Source organism: Candida jiufengensis (assembly GCF_024610255.1).
Source record: "Candida jiufengensis strain CBS 10846 chromosome Unknown scaffold4, whole genome shotgun sequence".
Classification (NCBI taxonomy): Eukaryota; Fungi; Ascomycota; class Pichiomycetes; order Serinales; family Debaryomycetaceae; genus Lodderomyces; species Lodderomyces jiufengensis.
Window position 1 is genome coordinate 1,035,293 of NW_026261559.1, and position 18,758 is coordinate 1,054,050.

The 18,758-nt window shown below is 28.6% G+C and overlaps 7 protein-coding genes and 1 pseudogene across 8 annotated transcripts; 4 read left to right on the plus strand and 4 right to left on the minus strand. All coding sequences in view use genetic code 12, as the record gives it.

Annotated features, from left to right (window-relative positions):
• Positions 1 to 49: 49 nt before the first annotated feature.
• On the minus strand, positions 50 to 1,186 carry SIM1 (SUN family protein; the record flags this gene model as incomplete). Its single annotated transcript, XM_051762850.1, has 1 exon — positions 50 to 1,186. One exon carries the CDS (start codon positions 1,184 to 1,186, stop codon positions 50 to 52), a length of 1,137 nt encoding a protein of 378 aa, XP_051620889.1.
• Positions 1,187 to 6,107: 4,921 nt separating this feature from the next.
• Positions 6,108 to 7,409, plus strand: SPT14 (phosphatidylinositol N-acetylglucosaminyltransferase; the record flags this gene model as incomplete). Its single annotated transcript, XM_051762851.1, has 1 exon — positions 6,108 to 7,409. One exon carries the CDS (start codon positions 6,108 to 6,110, stop codon positions 7,407 to 7,409), a length of 1,302 nt encoding a protein of 433 aa, XP_051620890.1.
• A 12-nt stretch (positions 7,410 to 7,421) lies between these two features.
• NIP100 (Nip100p) lies at positions 7,422 to 9,843 on the minus strand (the record flags this gene model as incomplete). The annotated part of the gene is made up of 2 exons (XM_051762852.1): positions 7,422 to 7,428; positions 7,499 to 9,843. 2 exons carry the CDS (start codon positions 9,841 to 9,843, stop codon positions 7,422 to 7,424), a joined length of 2,352 nt encoding a protein of 783 aa, XP_051620891.1.
• A 165-nt stretch (positions 9,844 to 10,008) lies between these two features.
• MRPL40 (mitochondrial 54S ribosomal protein YmL40) lies at positions 10,009 to 11,856 on the plus strand (the record flags this gene model as incomplete). Its single annotated transcript, XM_051762854.1, has 2 exons — positions 10,009 to 10,567; positions 10,916 to 11,856. 2 exons carry the CDS (start codon positions 10,009 to 10,011, stop codon positions 11,854 to 11,856), a joined length of 1,500 nt encoding a protein of 499 aa, XP_051620892.1.
• A 45-nt stretch (positions 11,857 to 11,901) lies between these two features.
• On the minus strand, positions 11,902 to 13,188 carry RPT4 (proteasome regulatory particle base subunit; the record flags this gene model as incomplete). Its single annotated transcript, XM_051762855.1, has 1 exon — positions 11,902 to 13,188. The coding sequence occupies one exon, from the start codon at positions 13,186 to 13,188 to the stop codon at positions 11,902 to 11,904; it is 1,287 nt and encodes a 428-aa protein (XP_051620893.1).
• Positions 13,189 to 13,549: 361 nt separating this feature from the next.
• On the plus strand, positions 13,550 to 14,869 carry GCD1 (translation initiation factor eIF2B subunit gamma; the record flags this gene model as incomplete). Its single annotated transcript, XM_051762856.1, has 1 exon — positions 13,550 to 14,869. One exon carries the CDS (start codon positions 13,550 to 13,552, stop codon positions 14,867 to 14,869), a length of 1,320 nt encoding a protein of 439 aa, XP_051620894.1.
• Positions 14,870 to 15,014: 145 nt separating this feature from the next.
• On the minus strand, positions 15,015 to 15,776 carry KGF54_002383 (uncharacterized protein; the record flags this gene model as incomplete). The annotated part of the gene is made up of 1 exon (XM_051762857.1): positions 15,015 to 15,776. The coding sequence occupies one exon, from the start codon at positions 15,774 to 15,776 to the stop codon at positions 15,015 to 15,017; it is 762 nt and encodes a 253-aa protein (XP_051620895.1).
• A 579-nt stretch (positions 15,777 to 16,355) lies between these two features.
• On the plus strand, positions 16,356 to 18,564 carry KGF54_002384 (annotated as a pseudogene). Its single transcript has 4 exons — positions 16,356 to 16,389; positions 16,446 to 17,061; positions 17,246 to 18,255; positions 18,545 to 18,564. Coding segments are annotated over exons 1-4 (1,680 nt in total).
• Positions 18,565 to 18,758: the final 194 nt, after the last annotated feature.

The following is an 18,758-nucleotide window of genomic DNA, read 5'->3' on the forward strand; positions in this document are numbered from 1 at the left end:
TTATTTGATGAAAACAAGAATCACACTAAATTTTAGACCAACGAACGGATTAGTAGAAAACAAATTGAACCTTTGACGATGATGAAGCTGTCACAGTGCACCCATCTGATCCAGCACCATTGTATTGACCGTTTTCATATTTACAATTTCCATTAATATTATCACCAACAATTTTAATATTATAATTTGGTTTTTGTTGATTATTTGGATTTGGAATTAATGATAAATAAGTTTTACCACCAGTAGTACCAGCACCTAAAACAACTGGTGCCCAGTTACCAACACCTGAACCAGCTTCACCCCAAATACAACCATCTTCAACTGAAACACCAGCATTGTTTACATAATATTGAGTTGAAGTTTTTCCACCTCTCCAATTATAATAATTATCTGAATCAACAACTGAAACTGGAGCTGAACCACCGGCTTGTAATAAAGTTGGGATATTCATATTTTCAGAACCTGGATAATCAGTTCTACAAATGGCAACATCTTTTGAAATACTTGATTCAAAATTAACATTATTAGCACCCCATGAACATAAATAATCTTGATCTGGATTTGATCTATATAATTTACCATTTTTACATAATAAACCACCAACTGAAATACCATTAGATGGTTGTTCTGATGGCCATTGAGTTTTTGACATACCAGCTTGACAACCGTATGAACAATAGTAACCATCTTTACAAGTTGATGAAGTATCACCATTACTGTTCATAATGGTTGACCAACCACCATTTAATCCTGAGATCCAATCAATAGCAATGACACCTTGACCGGTTGGGACAGTATCACATGAATAGACACCATCTTGGAATTTTTGGGATGGGTTTGAGAAAGCTGATAAATCACCTGAAATTGAACCTGAACCTGAGTTTGAGTTACCTGATGAACCAGTTTCTTGTGATGATTCAGTACTTGGTGAAGCTTTTGATGATGATGAAGATGATGAAGTGGTAGTTTCTGGTTGTTCAGTTGGAACAGCTGAGGTTGAAACTTCAGCAATTTTTGGAACAGCTGAAGCACTAGGTCCAGTTACAGTGTTACCTTTTGAATCAACATAAACAACTTTGGTAACAACAGCTCTTTTTTCGTGTTGATGGTGATGATGTTGATGAACAGCTGGAGCAGCTAATGATGAAGCTACTAAAGTTAAAATAGTAAAGACTGATGATTTCATTTTAATAACTTAAAGGAATGTAAAATAAATTTTTAAAAAATATAATAAAAATGATATAAAATTTAATGAAAGACGATAGTTGGAATTAATACGTATATGTTAGAATAACGTTATTAATATGAAAACAATATTTGTTATAAATGAATGTAATAGTTTTAAAAAAACTTTTGAGTTGTTGATATGTAATATAATATATATATACGAAAGAAAAAGAAGATCAAAATTGAAAATTAAAAAATATAGCAAATTTAGAAATGTCAAAATATATTTATAATAAAAAATTTTTTGTTTATATTAAATTTAATTTGTTTATTATTTAATTAACTTAATTTGTAAAAAAAATTTTCAATACATTTAAAACAAAACAATAGTTTGATTTATTATTTGGTTACACAATATTCTTATAGTTGGTGATGTATAAGATCTTAAATTTTTATTATGTAACTGTAGTTATATACAGTATTTAATATGTAACTAAATTCTAGATTCACTCAAGATCTATTGTTCTTTTTTTTATTAGTGAAAAGAAATTTAAATTTTATTGTCTTAAAAAAGTTTAAAAAAGTTTAAAAAAAAAAAAAAAAAAAAAAATTAAAAAAAAAGGAGGCCGATTTTTATTTGGTACACACATAATAATAACACAAGCAATAGGTAAAATATTGTAAGGTACAATCAATTATACACGATAAACAAAAGCAATTAATAAAAGTCACGGCCTTACCTCACAACAGAGAGGCAACGACTTTTTTATTAAACTTAAAGCGATTGAACTTTTATTAAAGGGTTCGTTTATTTTAACTTTTAGTTATCAATTACTTTTCTTAATTAAGATAAATTAATTAATATTTACTTAATAATTGTTATAATAATGTTCGAAAATAATACTTCTTAATTGAAATATTACTTTTGTCACATGCTTTGACTAATTTTCTAGGCAATAGCGTAACTGAAATTATCACACAACTTTGATGATAAATTCACTAGAGTTGTTGAAAGATAATAATTTATTATATTAGTTCGTAGTGGTGTGTGTGTGTGTGTCTGTACTCAAAAAATTCTGTGAAAATCAAAAATACTCAAAAGCGCAGGTAGTGTATCAAGTATATATATTTCAAATTAAACCTGAAATACAATATTTCAAACCAAATTTAGCACATCTAACGCCCCAATGTTTTGATTTTTTGATGGCTTAAATTCAAATTTTTAATACCAAAGATCTACTTTACATACAACAATAATTTTTTTTTCATATTCTTTTTTAAATTTGGTTAAAGGTCCGACTCTGTCTAATTTTGATGACATACAATTTCTTTTTTTCCCTCTTCGAATCAAGATCTCAGAAATTCGTTTAATTTCGGTGGGACCAAATAAAGTTTCACGTGACAGACAATTTATGTATGAATTAGACAATACTTGATGAAAACTTAGTTCAAAGATTGGTAGTTCATAAATAATGTGAATTAGGTGTATTGTGTATAACTTGAAAATTTATGCAATCAATTTAACCTAAAATCAAAGATTTTGAAAATTAAAAAAGTTTAAAATAGTTTTTGTGCCGTTTCATCAAAAGACCACAAAATGTGTAATAATATAAACTATCAATTAAATTTAAATCTTTTATTTTTATCTACAAACCAATAAACAATCAATTTATTTTAAATAGCGCCTTTCAAGACCATTTATAGATAAAAAGCAATAAAGGGTCAATCGAACCATTATTTTGAAATTGATCTAAACTAAAAAATTGAGATTGTTGTATGATCAAATTAATATTGACTAACTTTGGTTTTCTTTTTTTATGAAATATTGATACAAATTTTATTCAAATTAAATTAAATAAATTCTAATGAAAATAGGGGTTTTTGTGGGCTCTTTTTTTTTTTTTTTTTTTTTTTAAAAATTTAATTATTATTGTTTTTGTGACTTTTTCAGTAACTTAAAAAAGCGTTTTCTCAAACTTAGTGGGGCAGTTGCATTGATGTATATCATTTGTCAAATTCCGGATTGTTAAATATTCAGATAGTGTGTGTTGATTTAGTGTAAACCAGTATTAACGAGATTGTTGTATTGTCATTATTATTGTTGTATCGACTTGATACCAGGTAGTTAATATTGTCTCATTTATGCGGTAAATTTTACGATTTAGACAATATTTTGAATCATTAAATTTTGTCAATTGATCAATAATAAGGTTTAGTCGTATGAATAGAAATTAGATTCAGCGATAACCAAAAACGCTTGAGTTATAATTTTTCAACTTTCAAATGGAAATTGAAATTGTTTTTTAGCAAAATCGATCAAAGGTAAATACTCAATGAATTAATCAGAGTTATTATGCCCCACCTCAAATCTAGAATTATCATGATTTATGATTTTGTTACCTCGTTAGCTGCACTACAATTGACAACCAGATTGTCATGAAACAACACTCAAATCAAAAGTGTACATGAAATCGAGAGTTGAATTTGACTGCCAAATCAAATTATCAAAGGCAACTAAAACAGAGATTAATCCAAATTTTCGAGACTTGAAATCATTGGCTAAAACATGTTTAATTGTTATCACTAATTTAATATTATTGATGATTAATAATTGGTTTGAAAAATTTCTCTTAGTCGTCCTAAATTGGCTAATTAATTGGTTACATAAAATAATAATATATTACTTTTAGTCTTGGTACAATTTAATTAATGAAAAATTTTTAAATCTTATTTTGTGTTTTGAAACTTATATACACACTCAAAGTTATATGCAAAACAACTTCAACAAGCACGACCCAAAATTTGTAACAAACACATTTGATCACACCTTTAATATGAAAGATGATCTACAACAAAGCTATGTGTTTCGTATATAACAAGTAGTATTATAATAAATTGTATCGCACATCTTGTCTATATTTCTTTTTTTTATCATTCAATACAAAGTATGCAATTTTGTCACCTATAATGACTAAAAATTTTACGATTGATTGAAACATAACGGTGAAAAAGTATTTTCAAATGTCTAAAATTGGATCTACAACAATAATAGCAGATCGATATAGGAGATATGCGAAATAAAAATCACTGTTGTTTAAATCTAGGTTTACATTTATACAATGTAGCAGTGGTTTATAAACTCTTTCGCAACAATACAATTTTTTAGTACAAATGCAATCAAGATGATGATAAATAATTGCTCTGATATCGTTTAAACTTTCAAACTCTACAAGATTGCCTTTCACCTCCGTCCCCCTTCCCCTTTTTACAAATCTCTATAACTGTCTTACACATGGGGTCTAGATCAAATGAAACATAAGTTTCACCTTTAATCTTAAATTTTGTACCATTTATAAAGATGAAAAAATATTTTTGTTACGTAACTAATTTAATCCTGCATAAAACTCAATGCAGCTCATTTCTTTTTTCAAATTATCGCCTTTTATGATTTAATTACTCACATATCAAAAGATTATATTGATGATACATATCGTAGTATCTGTATATTTGTTAAATAAACGTTACAGTTGACGTAAATGTATACACGTTGATTGTTTCTTTTTCATGTTGGGACCCAATCGTAATTCACTCAGTAACAAGCTGTTATTCAATCAGAACAAGCGAGGAGATTTACGATTTGGCATTGTATATATGTTATTGTTCAAATTTCTTTTCTTGAATTATATAGTCTTTCAAATTCACGTAAATGATGGCAAATTAAGGCTAGGTCTACTGAACTTTTGTTCCTCTTTTTCCAACTAATGTAGTACAAATGACAGAGATTATTCACGTTTGGTCCAGGATCTAAAACTCGAAATTTAAAATCTTAGCTTAGTATTCATGATTTATTATAACAAAACACAATTTGAATACATAATTGATTTACCAATTACTGCGAATTAAGTCTGTCTAGACTTCTAACAATACATCTAGATCTGTAAAATTGTTTTTCACAAGTTGATGATGTTCTAAAATTGAAGTTTTATGTATCGTTGATCGATTTCGGAACGAATCTGCAGACTAAATTAATAACTGTAATTTCAAAACTCTAATTTTTCAGACATATTGACAACTGAGAGTTGGATTTGTTTTTGAGCTCGCACTTCAACAGAACTTCTCCACAAACCCAATTTTACTCGTTAAAATCACTAATTTGTGAATTTGACAATATCATAAATTAAATTGTTTGAAAATTTGTTTCAGAATCAAATCATTATATGCAGGCACTTTTTAGTTTAGGAATATTACAATCAACAAGGATACAATAAATAGTAAGGTTTGAAATAATTTCATGATGGTGAATGGCAGAATGACTACGAAAAAACCATTACTACAATATGGTCAATTGTAATGTAGTTTTCTGTAATTTAAACTGTAAAAACATCAACTAACCCATGTTCGTCTTAAACACCTTCAATTTCATCGTTGTGTTCATCAAAATGTCCACCCTAAGTTTTATCAATATGTTCATTAATCATATTCAGAATTTGACATAAAACCATATTATTGAAATTGCCAATTTGACCAGGGTTTTCATCGTCTAAAATTACCTACTCGTAATTTAAAATTTTTATTGAATTATATGAACTAAAACAATATTTTCTTGTAATTTTGGAAAAAATAAAAAAGTTTGACATGCTTTAAGCATTTTTCGGTAGGAAGGATTGATGTGTGCAACAAGGTTTTTGATATGAGAATGTAGTATCAAAGTCTCCAATAAACTTTCATTGTTGTATTATTAATTGAGATAATATGAACATGAAACCTTGTTTACGAGTAAAATACTTGGTAGCACACTATACTTACAATTGTTAGTATTATTATTTTCTTAATTATTATACATTAAAAACCACTTCAATTAATATACAATAACTAAATATTGACAGCTTTATTATTACAAAAATGTACATCAAAATAAGGTCATGGGGTATAATATAGCAATGGTAACGGATTTTTTCTATCCACAACCAGGTGGGGTAGAGTTCCATGTATATCATCTTTCACAAAAATTAATTGATTTAGGACATTCAGTAATAATAATAACTCATAATTATGGAGAAAGAAATGGTATAAGATATTTAACAAATGGGTTAAAAGTTTATTATGTTCCATTTTGGGTATTATATAGATCGTCAAGTTTCCCGACAGTTTTTTCTGCATTTCCAATTTTAAGAAATATTTTTATACGTGAACAAATTGATATTATACATGGACATGGATCTTTGAGTACTTTAGGTCATGAAGCTATATTACATGGAAGAACAATGGGGATGAAAACGGTTTTCACTGATCATTCATTATTTGGATTTGCAGATTTCGGATCAATTTGGGGTAATAAAGTATTGAAATTTGCAATTAGTGATGTTGGTCATGTTATTTGTGTTAGTCATACTTGTAAAGAGAATACAGTATTGAGAGCAAGTCTTGAACCGTGGAAAGTGTCTGTTATTCCAAATGCTGTTGTACTGAAAGATTTTCAACCAGATTATAACAAACCAAAAACTAGTGATACTATTACAATTGTAGTAATAACGAGGTTATTCCCCAATAAAGGTGCCGACTTATTAAACGCAATTATACCTAAAATTTGTCTAGCCAATTCCAAAGTCAATTTTATAATAGCGGGAGATGGACCAAAATTTTTAGATTTAGAACAAATGAGAGAAAAATATTTCTTACAAGAAAGAGTTCAATTAATCGGTGCAATAAAACATGAAGAAGTAAGAGATGTTATGGTGAAAGGTGATATATATTTACATCCCTCATTAACAGAAGCATTTGGTACAGTTATTGTAGAGGCAGCATCTTGTGGATTATATGTTGTAACTACAAAAGTTGGAGGTATTCCAGAAGTTTTACCATCAAATATGACAAGTTTTGCAGAACCTGAAGAAAATTCATTAATTGAAACTACTTTATTAGCTATTAATAAACTAACAACTGGGGAGATTGATACTAAAAATTATCATGAAAAAGTTGCCAAGATGTATAGTTGGCAGAATATTGCCAAGAGAACTGAAACTGTTTATGATTCATTAGATTTAAATCAATTGAATGAACCTTTAATTGATAGATTGAGTAAATATTATTGTTGTGGTATAATTGCTGGTAAATTATATGTCTTGGTTGTTATTGTTGATATATTTATATACACTATATTGGAATGGCTATACCCTGCCGAACATATTGATTTTGCAACTAAATGGAAGCAGAAGAAGAAGAAAAATCCGGATTTTTTTTGATTAGATTTGATTTCATAGACTTATAACTTTTATATTGCTCTTCAATACATGCATTGATATATTTTGGAGTAGGTTTTTTATGAGTCCACTCATTAGTTGAATTTATACTTATCAATTGAGTATTTTCTGCTATTTTCCTTATATCTCTCGATAAACTTTGTAATGGAGTTACTGGCGACCAAATTTTAATATTATTATCAAAATTGAGCCAAGATAGATCGTCAATATTCATGGATCTAGCTCTTTGTTTTAATTCAATCAATCTTTCTAATTTTTTTATTTTCTCATTGTATTCCCTTTGAGTTTCAATTGTCTCGAATTTTTTGTTTAGAAATAAAGAATCATTATCAATTGCATTTACTTGATTTTTGAGTTCAAACTTCTCTTTCTCTAAGTGACTTATGGTTTTGGATTGAATTTCTTTCTCATCAATTGCAATTTGTAATTGATTTTCTAACTCTTGTATTTTAGATTTTGTTTGCTTGGTGAATAATTTCATATTCTGTTGTAATAATGCTATATTGAGTTTAAGATCTGTAATTTCATTATCTTTGGTGGTAAGCAATTCACTATTATCTGGTATTGAAGGTGATGAGACAATCTCCATATCGTATATAGAAATTAATGGATCAGTGAAAATTTTGAACTCAAGTTTTAAATCTTTGAACAGTGACTCAAATGAACTGCTCAATTCACTTGGAATTTCACCACTAGTTGTACTAACAACCAGTTCAAAAAATTTGTTCAATAGCAAGTAGCTGTCAAGTGGGAACACTGCATTAATATTTTGTTCAAACTTTAAAGCCTCTGTTAATTGTGCATTAAAATTATCCAACGCAGTCAGATCTTGACTCTGATTTTTTAAAATTTCATCGATAAGTATTTTTAATTGCTTGAATAGATAAAATTGTTTTAGACAGAAAACTTTATCATCTGAAGCTAGATTTGTCACAACATTTAAATTCTCTTCCAACAACAATTGGATATTTTCCCTTGATTCGTCTTCGATTTTCTCAGAATTAATCAATGATTCAATAATCAGACTACTCTGCTGATAATATTTTGCTGACAATTCTTTTAAAAAAGTTACCTCCCTGTGGTTGTAGTTGTATTCAAGTAACTTTATTAGCATCTCATGAACATTCGTTGTAGCTTTGAAAACAAATGGGTAATTTCCTAAACTTTTTTCAGCCAAGATACTCAACAACTCCACTTGATAATGGAAATCAAAAACCAAATCAACATATAACTTATCTAAATTGGCCAAAAATTTCTTCTCATTTCTTTTTTTGTAAAGGTCCAACTTTAATTTTGACATTTTCATCTCAAATTTAGATCTTGCTAACTCAGCACTGTATTTCGTTAGTTGATCTTGCAATTGCTTTACCTCTTTTGTATCAGCAACTGCATTTATTGGATTGCCTGTTCCATTGATTGTACTTTCGTGGTCAATTAATTGCTTTTCTAAGGATGCAATCTTCAACCGATCTTGATCTATAACCAATTCTAACGAATTTAACTTCTGTAGTAACTCTAATTCATTGGCTTTTGAATCGTCCTCAATCTTCAAATTTAGTTCGTGCAATTCAGTAAGTTCATCAATAGTACTTTGGAGTTTAGATATAGTTTTCACCAACTCTTCATTTTCTAAAGACAATTTATCTGTAATTTTTTCAAGTTCTGCAAAGGACTCAACTCTTTCTTTTAAATGTTCAATTGTTGCACTGCTCTCTGTCAAAGTGTTTTTTAGATGATTCTCCAGGGCCTTAACAGCTGATATCTCCTTCTCGAATAAAGTGATGTGCTGAACACTTGAAACTTTTTCCTGGTTTAATTTTTTAATCAATTCTTCATTTACTCTGTTTTGATCAACAATTTTCTGAATTTCAGATGATGTGAATACCCCTACATCAAGATTTTTTAGTTCTTTCTCTAATTCATGATTTATCTCCAACTCTTCACTAACTATTGAATATTCTTCTTGTAATGTTTGATACTTACTGCTTAATTCTTCTATTTTTTGCTCCAATGATAACTTTGTACTCTGAAGATATTCATTATCAACTTTGGACATATCTAACTTAGTCTCCACTTCATGAAACTGCCGTATTTTTAATTGAAGCTTAGCAGTGATTTTATTTAATTCATCTTTATATTGTAAATTCTCCTCAGTTGCTAATTTTAATTTCAACTTTAACTGCCCCAAATCATCATCTGCTTCTAATATCATACTTTCCCTAACAAATACACCATATAAACCTGATTTAGAACATTCAAAATATTTCTCACCTTGTACTGATCCATCATTTTTCCCATTAGGATTATTTAATTCAATACCATACCAAATACCTGGTGCGAATTTTGTAGCTCCAATGTATCTTATAGATCCTATTTCATTTCTGACCGTAACTATATCATCAATGTTATATTTCATCTATCATTATAATTACTATTGATTTGGTTAAGATAATGATATTTACATTACTAAACTAATTGACGCGTTTTTACATCAAGAAAATAAAAAAAATAAAAGTTCACAAAATTTCATATACAAGTTGATTTTTTACAACCACTTAATACAACAATCAATATAATACAAATGTTCAATCGAGGGGACAGGAAGACGTCGCTTGGGGCAAATTCCAGTAATACTAGTATAGGAAATGGAATTAGCCCGCCCAAAAGAGGTTATTCAAACTCACCAAACATCACAAATAATAGTATCAACAATAATAATAATAATATAAATCTAAAGCAAGATTTACTAGATGATCAAAAAGAAGAAATTAGAGAAGCATTTCAATTATTTGATATGAATGGGGATGGATGTTTAGATTATCATGAAACAAAAGTTGCTTTTAGAGCATTAGGATTTGAATTAAGTAAACGTGAAGTTTTAGATATTATACATGAATATGATACTGATGATACAAATTTAATAACTTATGATAATTTTTATAAAACTGTGGGAGAAATGATTGTTAAAAGAGATCCATTAGATGAAATACGTCGTGCATTTAAATTATTTGATGTTGATGGAACTGGTAAAATAAGTGTAAGGAATTTGAGAAAGATTTCAAAAGATGTTGGAGAAAATTTAAGTGATGAAGATTTACAAGCAATGATTGATGAATTTGATTTAGATGAAGATGGGGAAAGTATGTATCTACGGTGAAGTCAGAGAATTTGAAGCTATTTACTAACAATATTATTCTAGTTAATGAAGAGGAGTTTATAAGAATATGTACGGAATAGTGGCTAAGGTAAGTACGATCTAGGTATGATAAATGTTTTAATTAATGTAACTTTAATAAATCAAATAATTGATGTTGATCTCTTGACTGTCTATGTATGAGTTCACCAAATCTTATTTGGTAGCGATACTTCCTCTTATAATTTTATTTTTTGAAAAATTTTAATCTAATTCAATAAACCACAAGATCAAGAATCATTCTTCAATAAGCACATTATGTCGTGGGTAGTAACTCGTTCTCGTTTTAAGCGAGATATCAACAAATTACCAAACCACTTAAAACAGCATTGGATCAAAGAACAAGAAATAACAGCATTACCTACATTCAAAGGGTTTTTCCCACAAAGATTACCAAAATCACAACAGAAAACAAGATTTGAAGCAGGAATTACTGAAGGTGATTTAGCATATGTCACGGAAGGACCACACAAAGGTAAAATAGTTGAAGTTTTAACATATAGTCCGGAATTTGATTCTGTATCATTAAGTAATATCTCCACAAAAAAATTATTACCAAAACCATTTTGGCCAGAAGGTCATACATCACATGTATTTGATTTCCCAGATTACATACCTAGAAATAAAGTAAGAGTCGTAGGTAAACAAAAAGATGAAGAAAGTGGGAAGATATCGTACGTTGTAGCAGAAGGCATTCAAATGAAAGACTCATATTACGATGACAGATATAAAAAACATATACCAAGAAGATTTATAAAATATCATGATGAATATGAATTACCATGGCCAAACCCACCAAAGATTAATGATGGAGACTTATCAACACCAGAAAATGTAGTTTTGGAAAAAACTTTTGAGTTTAATACAATTGGGAAATCATCAATACCGAAACAATTAATAAATCAATTACGTAATCCATATAGTAAATTTAAAAAGAGAACATTAGATGGTTTACAAGTTGCGAAATTAAATGGACCAGAAATGCCATTAACAATTGAGCAAAAAATCTGGTTAGCTAAACAAGCTGAAAAACCAAAGAAAAAATTATATCCATTATCTGATGAAATCAAAGAATTTATTGGTTCCAAGATGGCTGATCATATGAATAAGATTGAAAGTCCTGAACTACGTCAACATTTGGAAGTTTTATCAAAAGTTAAAATACCCGATTATGAAAAGACCTTGAAACTTATCGAAGAAACTGCTAAAGATGAAGAAGAGCAAATAACGAAATAGAGATGATAACTTGTATATAAAATTTAATGCAAAAAGTTCTTTGTATTATAATTTTTCGTAATCCAATTTACCTTCTAATTTCTTATTATCAGCAACTTTTCTTACAGCTTTCATTAAATCGTTTTGTATAATATAATCTCTATCATCCCTTATTGCAAAAAATCCAGCCTCTGTTACTACATTCCTTATATCAGCACCATTGAACCCATCACTCATTTTAACTGCAGCTTCAAAATCAAATTCTCCATGTTTTGATATTTTTGCTGTATGAATTTTAAAAATTTCTAATCTTCCTGCTTCATTTGGTAATGGTATTTCAATTTTCCTATCTAATCTACCAGCTCTTAGTAACGCTGGATCCAATGTATCTGGTCTATTTGTTGCCATAATGATCTTAGTTTGTCCCAAAGTATCAAACCCATCCATTTGATTTAATAATTCCATGAGAGTTCTTTGTATTTCACGATCTGCTGAAGTACCTTCACTAAATCTACGACCACCAATTGCATCAACTTCATCCATAAATATGATACAAGGTTCATGTTCTTTTGCATATGCAAACATTTCTCTAATTAATCTAGCACTTTCACCAATATATTTATCAACTATACCTGAAGCAGGTGAAAATATGAAATTTGCTCCAATTGTTGCTGCAACTGCTTTTGCTAATAAAGTTTTACCTGTACCTGGTGGACCATAAAGTAATACACCTTTTGGTGGTTTTATACCAACTCTTATGAAAAGTTCTGGGTTTTTTAAAGGTAATTCAATCACTTCACGTAACTCTCTTACTTGATCTGTTAAACCACCAATACCATTAAAGGATATCTCACCTGGTTCAAATGTTGTCATATTATAAACTAATGGATCAACTTCTCTTGGTAATATTCTCATTATAGTTAATGTTGTCATATCTAATGAAACTCTTACACCATTTTTTAAATTTTCTTTTTTGATGGTATTTCGACATCCAACTATATAACGTGGACCGCTTGATGCTTTTACGATAAATCTTTCATCATCTAATTGTTTCAATACTTCTCCAATTATTTGACCTACTGATTGTAATGCTTTTATATCATTTTCTGTTTTATCATAGTCTTTCTCTAAATCTCGTATACTTAATCTTAAATCTTTTAATCTTGAGTCCCATTTTCTATGTTCTAATAATTTATCTTTAAATTTCAGGAGTGCTCTTTCTCTTTCTGGATCAATTGGTTCTGAAGGTTTTGTTTCGTTGGTTTCATTTTCTTGTTGTTCATTTTCGTTGTTAGTGTTTTCTTGGTCTGCATTCAATGCTTGTAAAAGTGGATCGTTTTCATCAGTACTCATATTTCCAATTGATATTTGAATTCAAGTGGCTAGTGAACGAATAAATAATAGACTGGATATTTTGGTTGTAAACTTGAATTTGTTAGTGGCAATTTTTATTTTGGACTGAAAAAGTCCAATTTTTTAAACACACGACTTAATCATGTCAGAGATTTGGTAGCATAAATTATATCGATTTTTTTCAGATCTGAATCATTAAGATATCATCAATCAGATTTGAATAAACAAAGTTTAATATCATAAATTGGTAATGGAATTTATTGCAATTATATTTTGTGGGCAAGGGAAAGCTCTTACACCTTTTTCAGAGACCAGATCAACTGGTTTGCCGAAAGCTTTACTACCAATTGCAAACAAACCAATGATCAACTATGTTTTAGATTGGTGTCAAACTGCATTTTTCAAGAAGATCATAGTGCTAAGTCAAGAAGAAAGTAATGAAGATATTAAAAAAGAAATCGAAAATTACAAAAAACAAAAGAGCGAAGAGTTGGCAAATTCAAGTGATCCTAATGATGTTTATGAAACTCCAATTGAAATAGTACTGATGAGTTGTGAAAATAGTGGAGAAGTATTTTATAATTTATTTAAAGATCCAAAAATTAAATTGTCAATAGACAATTTTATAGCATTACCTTGTGATTTTATAACAGATTTACCACCACAAGTTTTAATTGAAAGATTTAGAAATAGGAGAGATGAAGACCTAGGAATATATGTATCTTATAAAAATCAATTAGATATAGAAGATAAAAAACTGAAAATATTTGGTAAGTCATATACGATTTATTCAAATGAGGATGATTCAAGTTTTTTGGATCTTTATAATAAAGAAGAAGTGGATCATTCTAAAATATTACAAATAAGAATGCAAATGTGTCAAAGATTTCCAAACTCAACTCTAAGTACAAAATTACTAAACAGTGGGATCTTCTTAGGTTCAAATAAAATATTCGACATAATAAATGAAGAAAATAGTAAATTCAACGAATCATACTTTGAAAGAAGAAATTTTCAAAAATTTATACGTGATCTAGCAAGAAGATCATGGAAACATTCAAACTTAAAAGAGACTATTGGTTTTATGGAAATACCGTCTCAAGCTACTTTTTTCAGAGTCAATAAATTACCAGTATGGATGGAAGCTAATAGACATTTCATGAAACAACAAGCAATGAGTAAAGGTCAAGCACATCAACAACAAAAAGATAAATCTTCTGCACATGTAGGAAATGACTCAACTGTAGGTGAGAATACAACTTTAGGTGAGAAAACCAATGTTAAAAGAAGTGTAATAGGATCAAATTGTAAAATAGGGAATAAAGTTAGAATAACGGGATGTTTAATATTAGATAATGTAACAATAGAAGATGATGTACAACTCGATAATTGCATAGTAGGGCATGACGTAACAATTCATTCAAAATCAAAATTAACAAATTGTAATATAGAATCAACAAATGAAGTTATATCAGGTACTCAATCGAAGGGAGACACGTTATTATGTTTAAGTTTAGAGAATCTTGAAGATGGTGAAAGTGAAGAAGAATTTGTTTTACAAGAAGGACCACTTAGTGACTCAAGTTCTGAAGAAGAAGAAGAAGATGATGATGAAAGTGAAGATGAAAGTGAATTTGAAGATGAATATACCGGAAATGAAGATGGTTTATTCGATTATTAAATAGATGATAAATAGTACAAAATTGCATAATCAAAAGTACTTACTGTATTTTATAAAGAGATGCTAGAAAAAATTCTATATAATCGTATAACCTCATCAATGTAATGCTAAAAAGTCCTCAAAAACAGTGCCTGCAATGTTTTAGCTAATTCTTCTTCTTCTTTTTCTTGACGGGACTATTGCTAAATTCTTTAAAAAGTTTCACTCTTTTTCCATCATCAGTCTCACTTTCACTGGATTCCTCTGATGAATGGAATTTTTTATGATATTGTTGTTGTAATTTGCTTTTTTTAAGCGTTAAATTTCTTTGCGATTGATTATGTTGAACTGAGATTGGAGGTATACTTGGTTTGAAGTTGGTTGGTGGTTTTAACTCGGATTTAAAGTGAAACTCAAAATCACTAGGTAATTTTGAATCTTCCATAGTGGTAGTGGATTGAGTAGTTGGTCGTATTCCATTTGATGATTTCTTATGATTTATAATCTCAGCTCTTCTTGTTAATGCCCAGTTTTCAATATCTTCATCATTAGTAATAACTTCTAGCAAGTCATCAATACATTGTATATAACCTTTATCTTGAGATACCAAATGGGAAATTTGCCCCAATTTATATAATGATGCAACGGATTTTGCTGCATTTGCAAAATCACTTTTTATTGAAGATTTTTGAGATTCGTTGGTGGTTGATGAGTTTAATGATATATTGTATAATGAAGCTACGGCTTTTGCGGCATCTTTGAAGTAGCTAGTTAGTTCCAGACTAATATCTGATGAAGTAGTTGATGATTGCGATGTTGATGTTGAAGGAGGTTGACTTATTTGATCCTCCTCGGTTGGTTGAGTCTTGCTCTGCCTCAGTATAGGTTTCAGCAGAGGTAAAGTATTTGATAAGTTTGATAAATCCATACTGTAGAAAGGTTTCTTAAAACATAAATAGTTGTTATAAATTAAAAAAAATTTTGTTGTTATTTAGTTCATGTGATGTAATATTATGAGATTGTTTTTTTTAAGTTAATATAAAAAGACTGAAGAAAGAGGAGTTAGACAAATCAGCACATTTTTTTAATTTTCTTAGAGAATCGTTTACGAATGATCTTGTAAAATAAAGCGCAGTTTTGGCTGATTATAAGATATCAAGTCACAGTAAACAGAACAGTTCAATAAACTTAAAAATTAATAGATAATTTTCTCTAAATTTGTCAGTTAAATCTATGGAACAGATTGATCAACCAAAGAATTAATTGATCTCCACTTGATTATCTTTTAAATTGGAGCACCAAAAGTTGATCACAAGAATCAGTAGAACTCATATTTCGTATTACAGTTTTGAATGTGTCAAGTTACTGCTAAAATAAATCATTGAGAAAGAAAAATAACTTCGTATATTATTTTTATTAATTATAATAATTTTTAATAACAAATTCAAATCAAGATCTTCATTCAATTTGCAACTGCAATCAACATAAAGATAAAAAACTCACCCTAATGGTAGAATCAACATTAATATATAGATATGATGGTATGTCCAATTTTCTATGGATTACTAAAAAGTTTCTTATACTAACCCCTCATAAGCTCTTCCATTATGTGGATCAGTTGATGATGATAATGATGCCAATTCACAATCGCTATTAGATCAAAAAAAGAAATGTAAAATATTAATAAGTAGAATAACACCAAATTCAGAACCACAAGCAACAATTGAATCAGGAGATTATAATATACATTATTTAATTTCACAAAATATCATATATTTATGCATTTGTAAAAAATCATATCCTAGAAAATTAGCATTTTCGTATTTAAATGAAATATCAAATGAATTCTATAATAGTCATGGATCAGAAGCATTGAGTCCTCAAGCAAGACCTTTTGGTTTTTCATCATTTGATAATTTTTTAAATAAAACTAAAAAAATTTATCAAGATCAAAGAGCTCAATCAAATTTAGATAAATTAAATAATGATTTGGCTGATGTTAAAAAAGTGATGACAAAAAATATAGAAGATTTATTATATAGAGGTGATTCATTAGATAAAATGAGTGATTTATCAAGTTCATTGAAACAAGATTCGTTAAAATATAGAAGAAGAGCTCAAAGAATCAATTTAGAAGCTTTAATTAAACAATATATTCCAATTGTCGGTGTTGGATTATTGTTTCTTTTTATATGTTATTATTTACTAAGAAGGTAAGAAATATATAATTATTAATTGGTATAGAATATTTAAATTGTTTAATGTAGTACTTTCAATGTTCTTGTTTTTGCAACACAATTTGATTTAATTTATTATTTTTGTTACTGTAACTGTATTAGGAGGTTCCAATTCAATGGATCGACCTCAACTACTAAAAATAGCTACTAAATCGACTAGTTTATTACCTACTGCATCCAATTCACAAGTAACTTCAACTACAGAAGCAACTACAGCAATAAATTACGAGAATGTCAATCTGGAAATTCAATCTATAAGAAATGTATCTCCATTAACTCAAGCAGATAATGCAAGTGTAACTTCGGACTTGTATCTCTCAGAATACTTAGAAGACTTACCCATCCCAACATCAATACGGCAACATCACCTTAAAAAATTAAAAAGTATATCTTATTTGGATTTATATCAAAATGAAGCAGTTGAAAATGAAAATGAATTTTATAACAAATGTATTGCAATCTCCAAAACAAATAATAACAAGGAGTTTCATAATAAACTAAAGCATTTTTTCATATTTTCAACTGCTGGAAAACCTATTTATTCAATGAATGGGTCAGATGAAATTATAATTGGATATATGGGAATCTTGACTACAATTTTATCAACTTTTCAAGAAAACTTACACGAGAATTTAAAAAGTATTCAGTTAGGTGATGATTTGAGGTTGATTGCGTTAAATAAAGCTCCAATTGTATTAGTGGCTATATCAAAACTAAATCACGAGACCGATGAGTTAATTAAAGAACAATTGGAAATATTATATTGTTATATGTTGAGTATACTATCCAAGCCATCAATTGATAAACAATTTCATAATAGATTAAATTATGATCTAAGAAGGGTTTTGAATCCATTAGACTTTGAAAATTTAGATATATTATGTATGAAATTAACTTATGGATTAAATGATGGATTTGAATTTTATTTATCAAAATTACTAAAAGCTAGACAAAGTTATAAAATAAGGTACACTCTAAGGTCCAAAATGAAGAAAATACTAAAGAGCTTTAAAGATGATGATTTGTTATTCACTGTCCTTGCAAAATCTCATGTCATTTTGGAATTTGTCAACCATAAAACCCATGAATTGCCAAATAATGACTTAGATATGTTGGTCTTTATTGTAAACTCACTCAAAAACGAGGGTGAGGATTTATGGATGCCACTTTGTATGCCCAATTTCAACAAAAACGGGTTTCTTTATGTGTTTGTTAGATCTTGGAATAACTTAACTTTAATACTCATAAGTGGGAACAAAAATTCATTTTATAAACTAAAAAACTTAGCCAATGATATATTCACCAAAGTTCAAACAACTCAAAATCAAGAATACTTACGAAACTTTCAACATGATTTATTAACTCCATTATCAACATCTATTCCATTTGTGGTGAGACATTTCATATACATCAATAAAACACTACAACAATTTGTCACTAGTGAATTCCCAAACAATAGAGACATTATCTTACAAATGATCAAATACTATACTACACTAAAAACTAACAAATCAAATCTACAATCAAAAGATTCTAAACTAAATTACAAGAAATTATCGTATATTAAATGGGGGAATATTACAGGATTTATGATAAGTGATAACGTATATGAATTTTATTGTATAACTGATGAAAATTTAAATTCTAAAAAATTAATTGAATTAAGTATATCA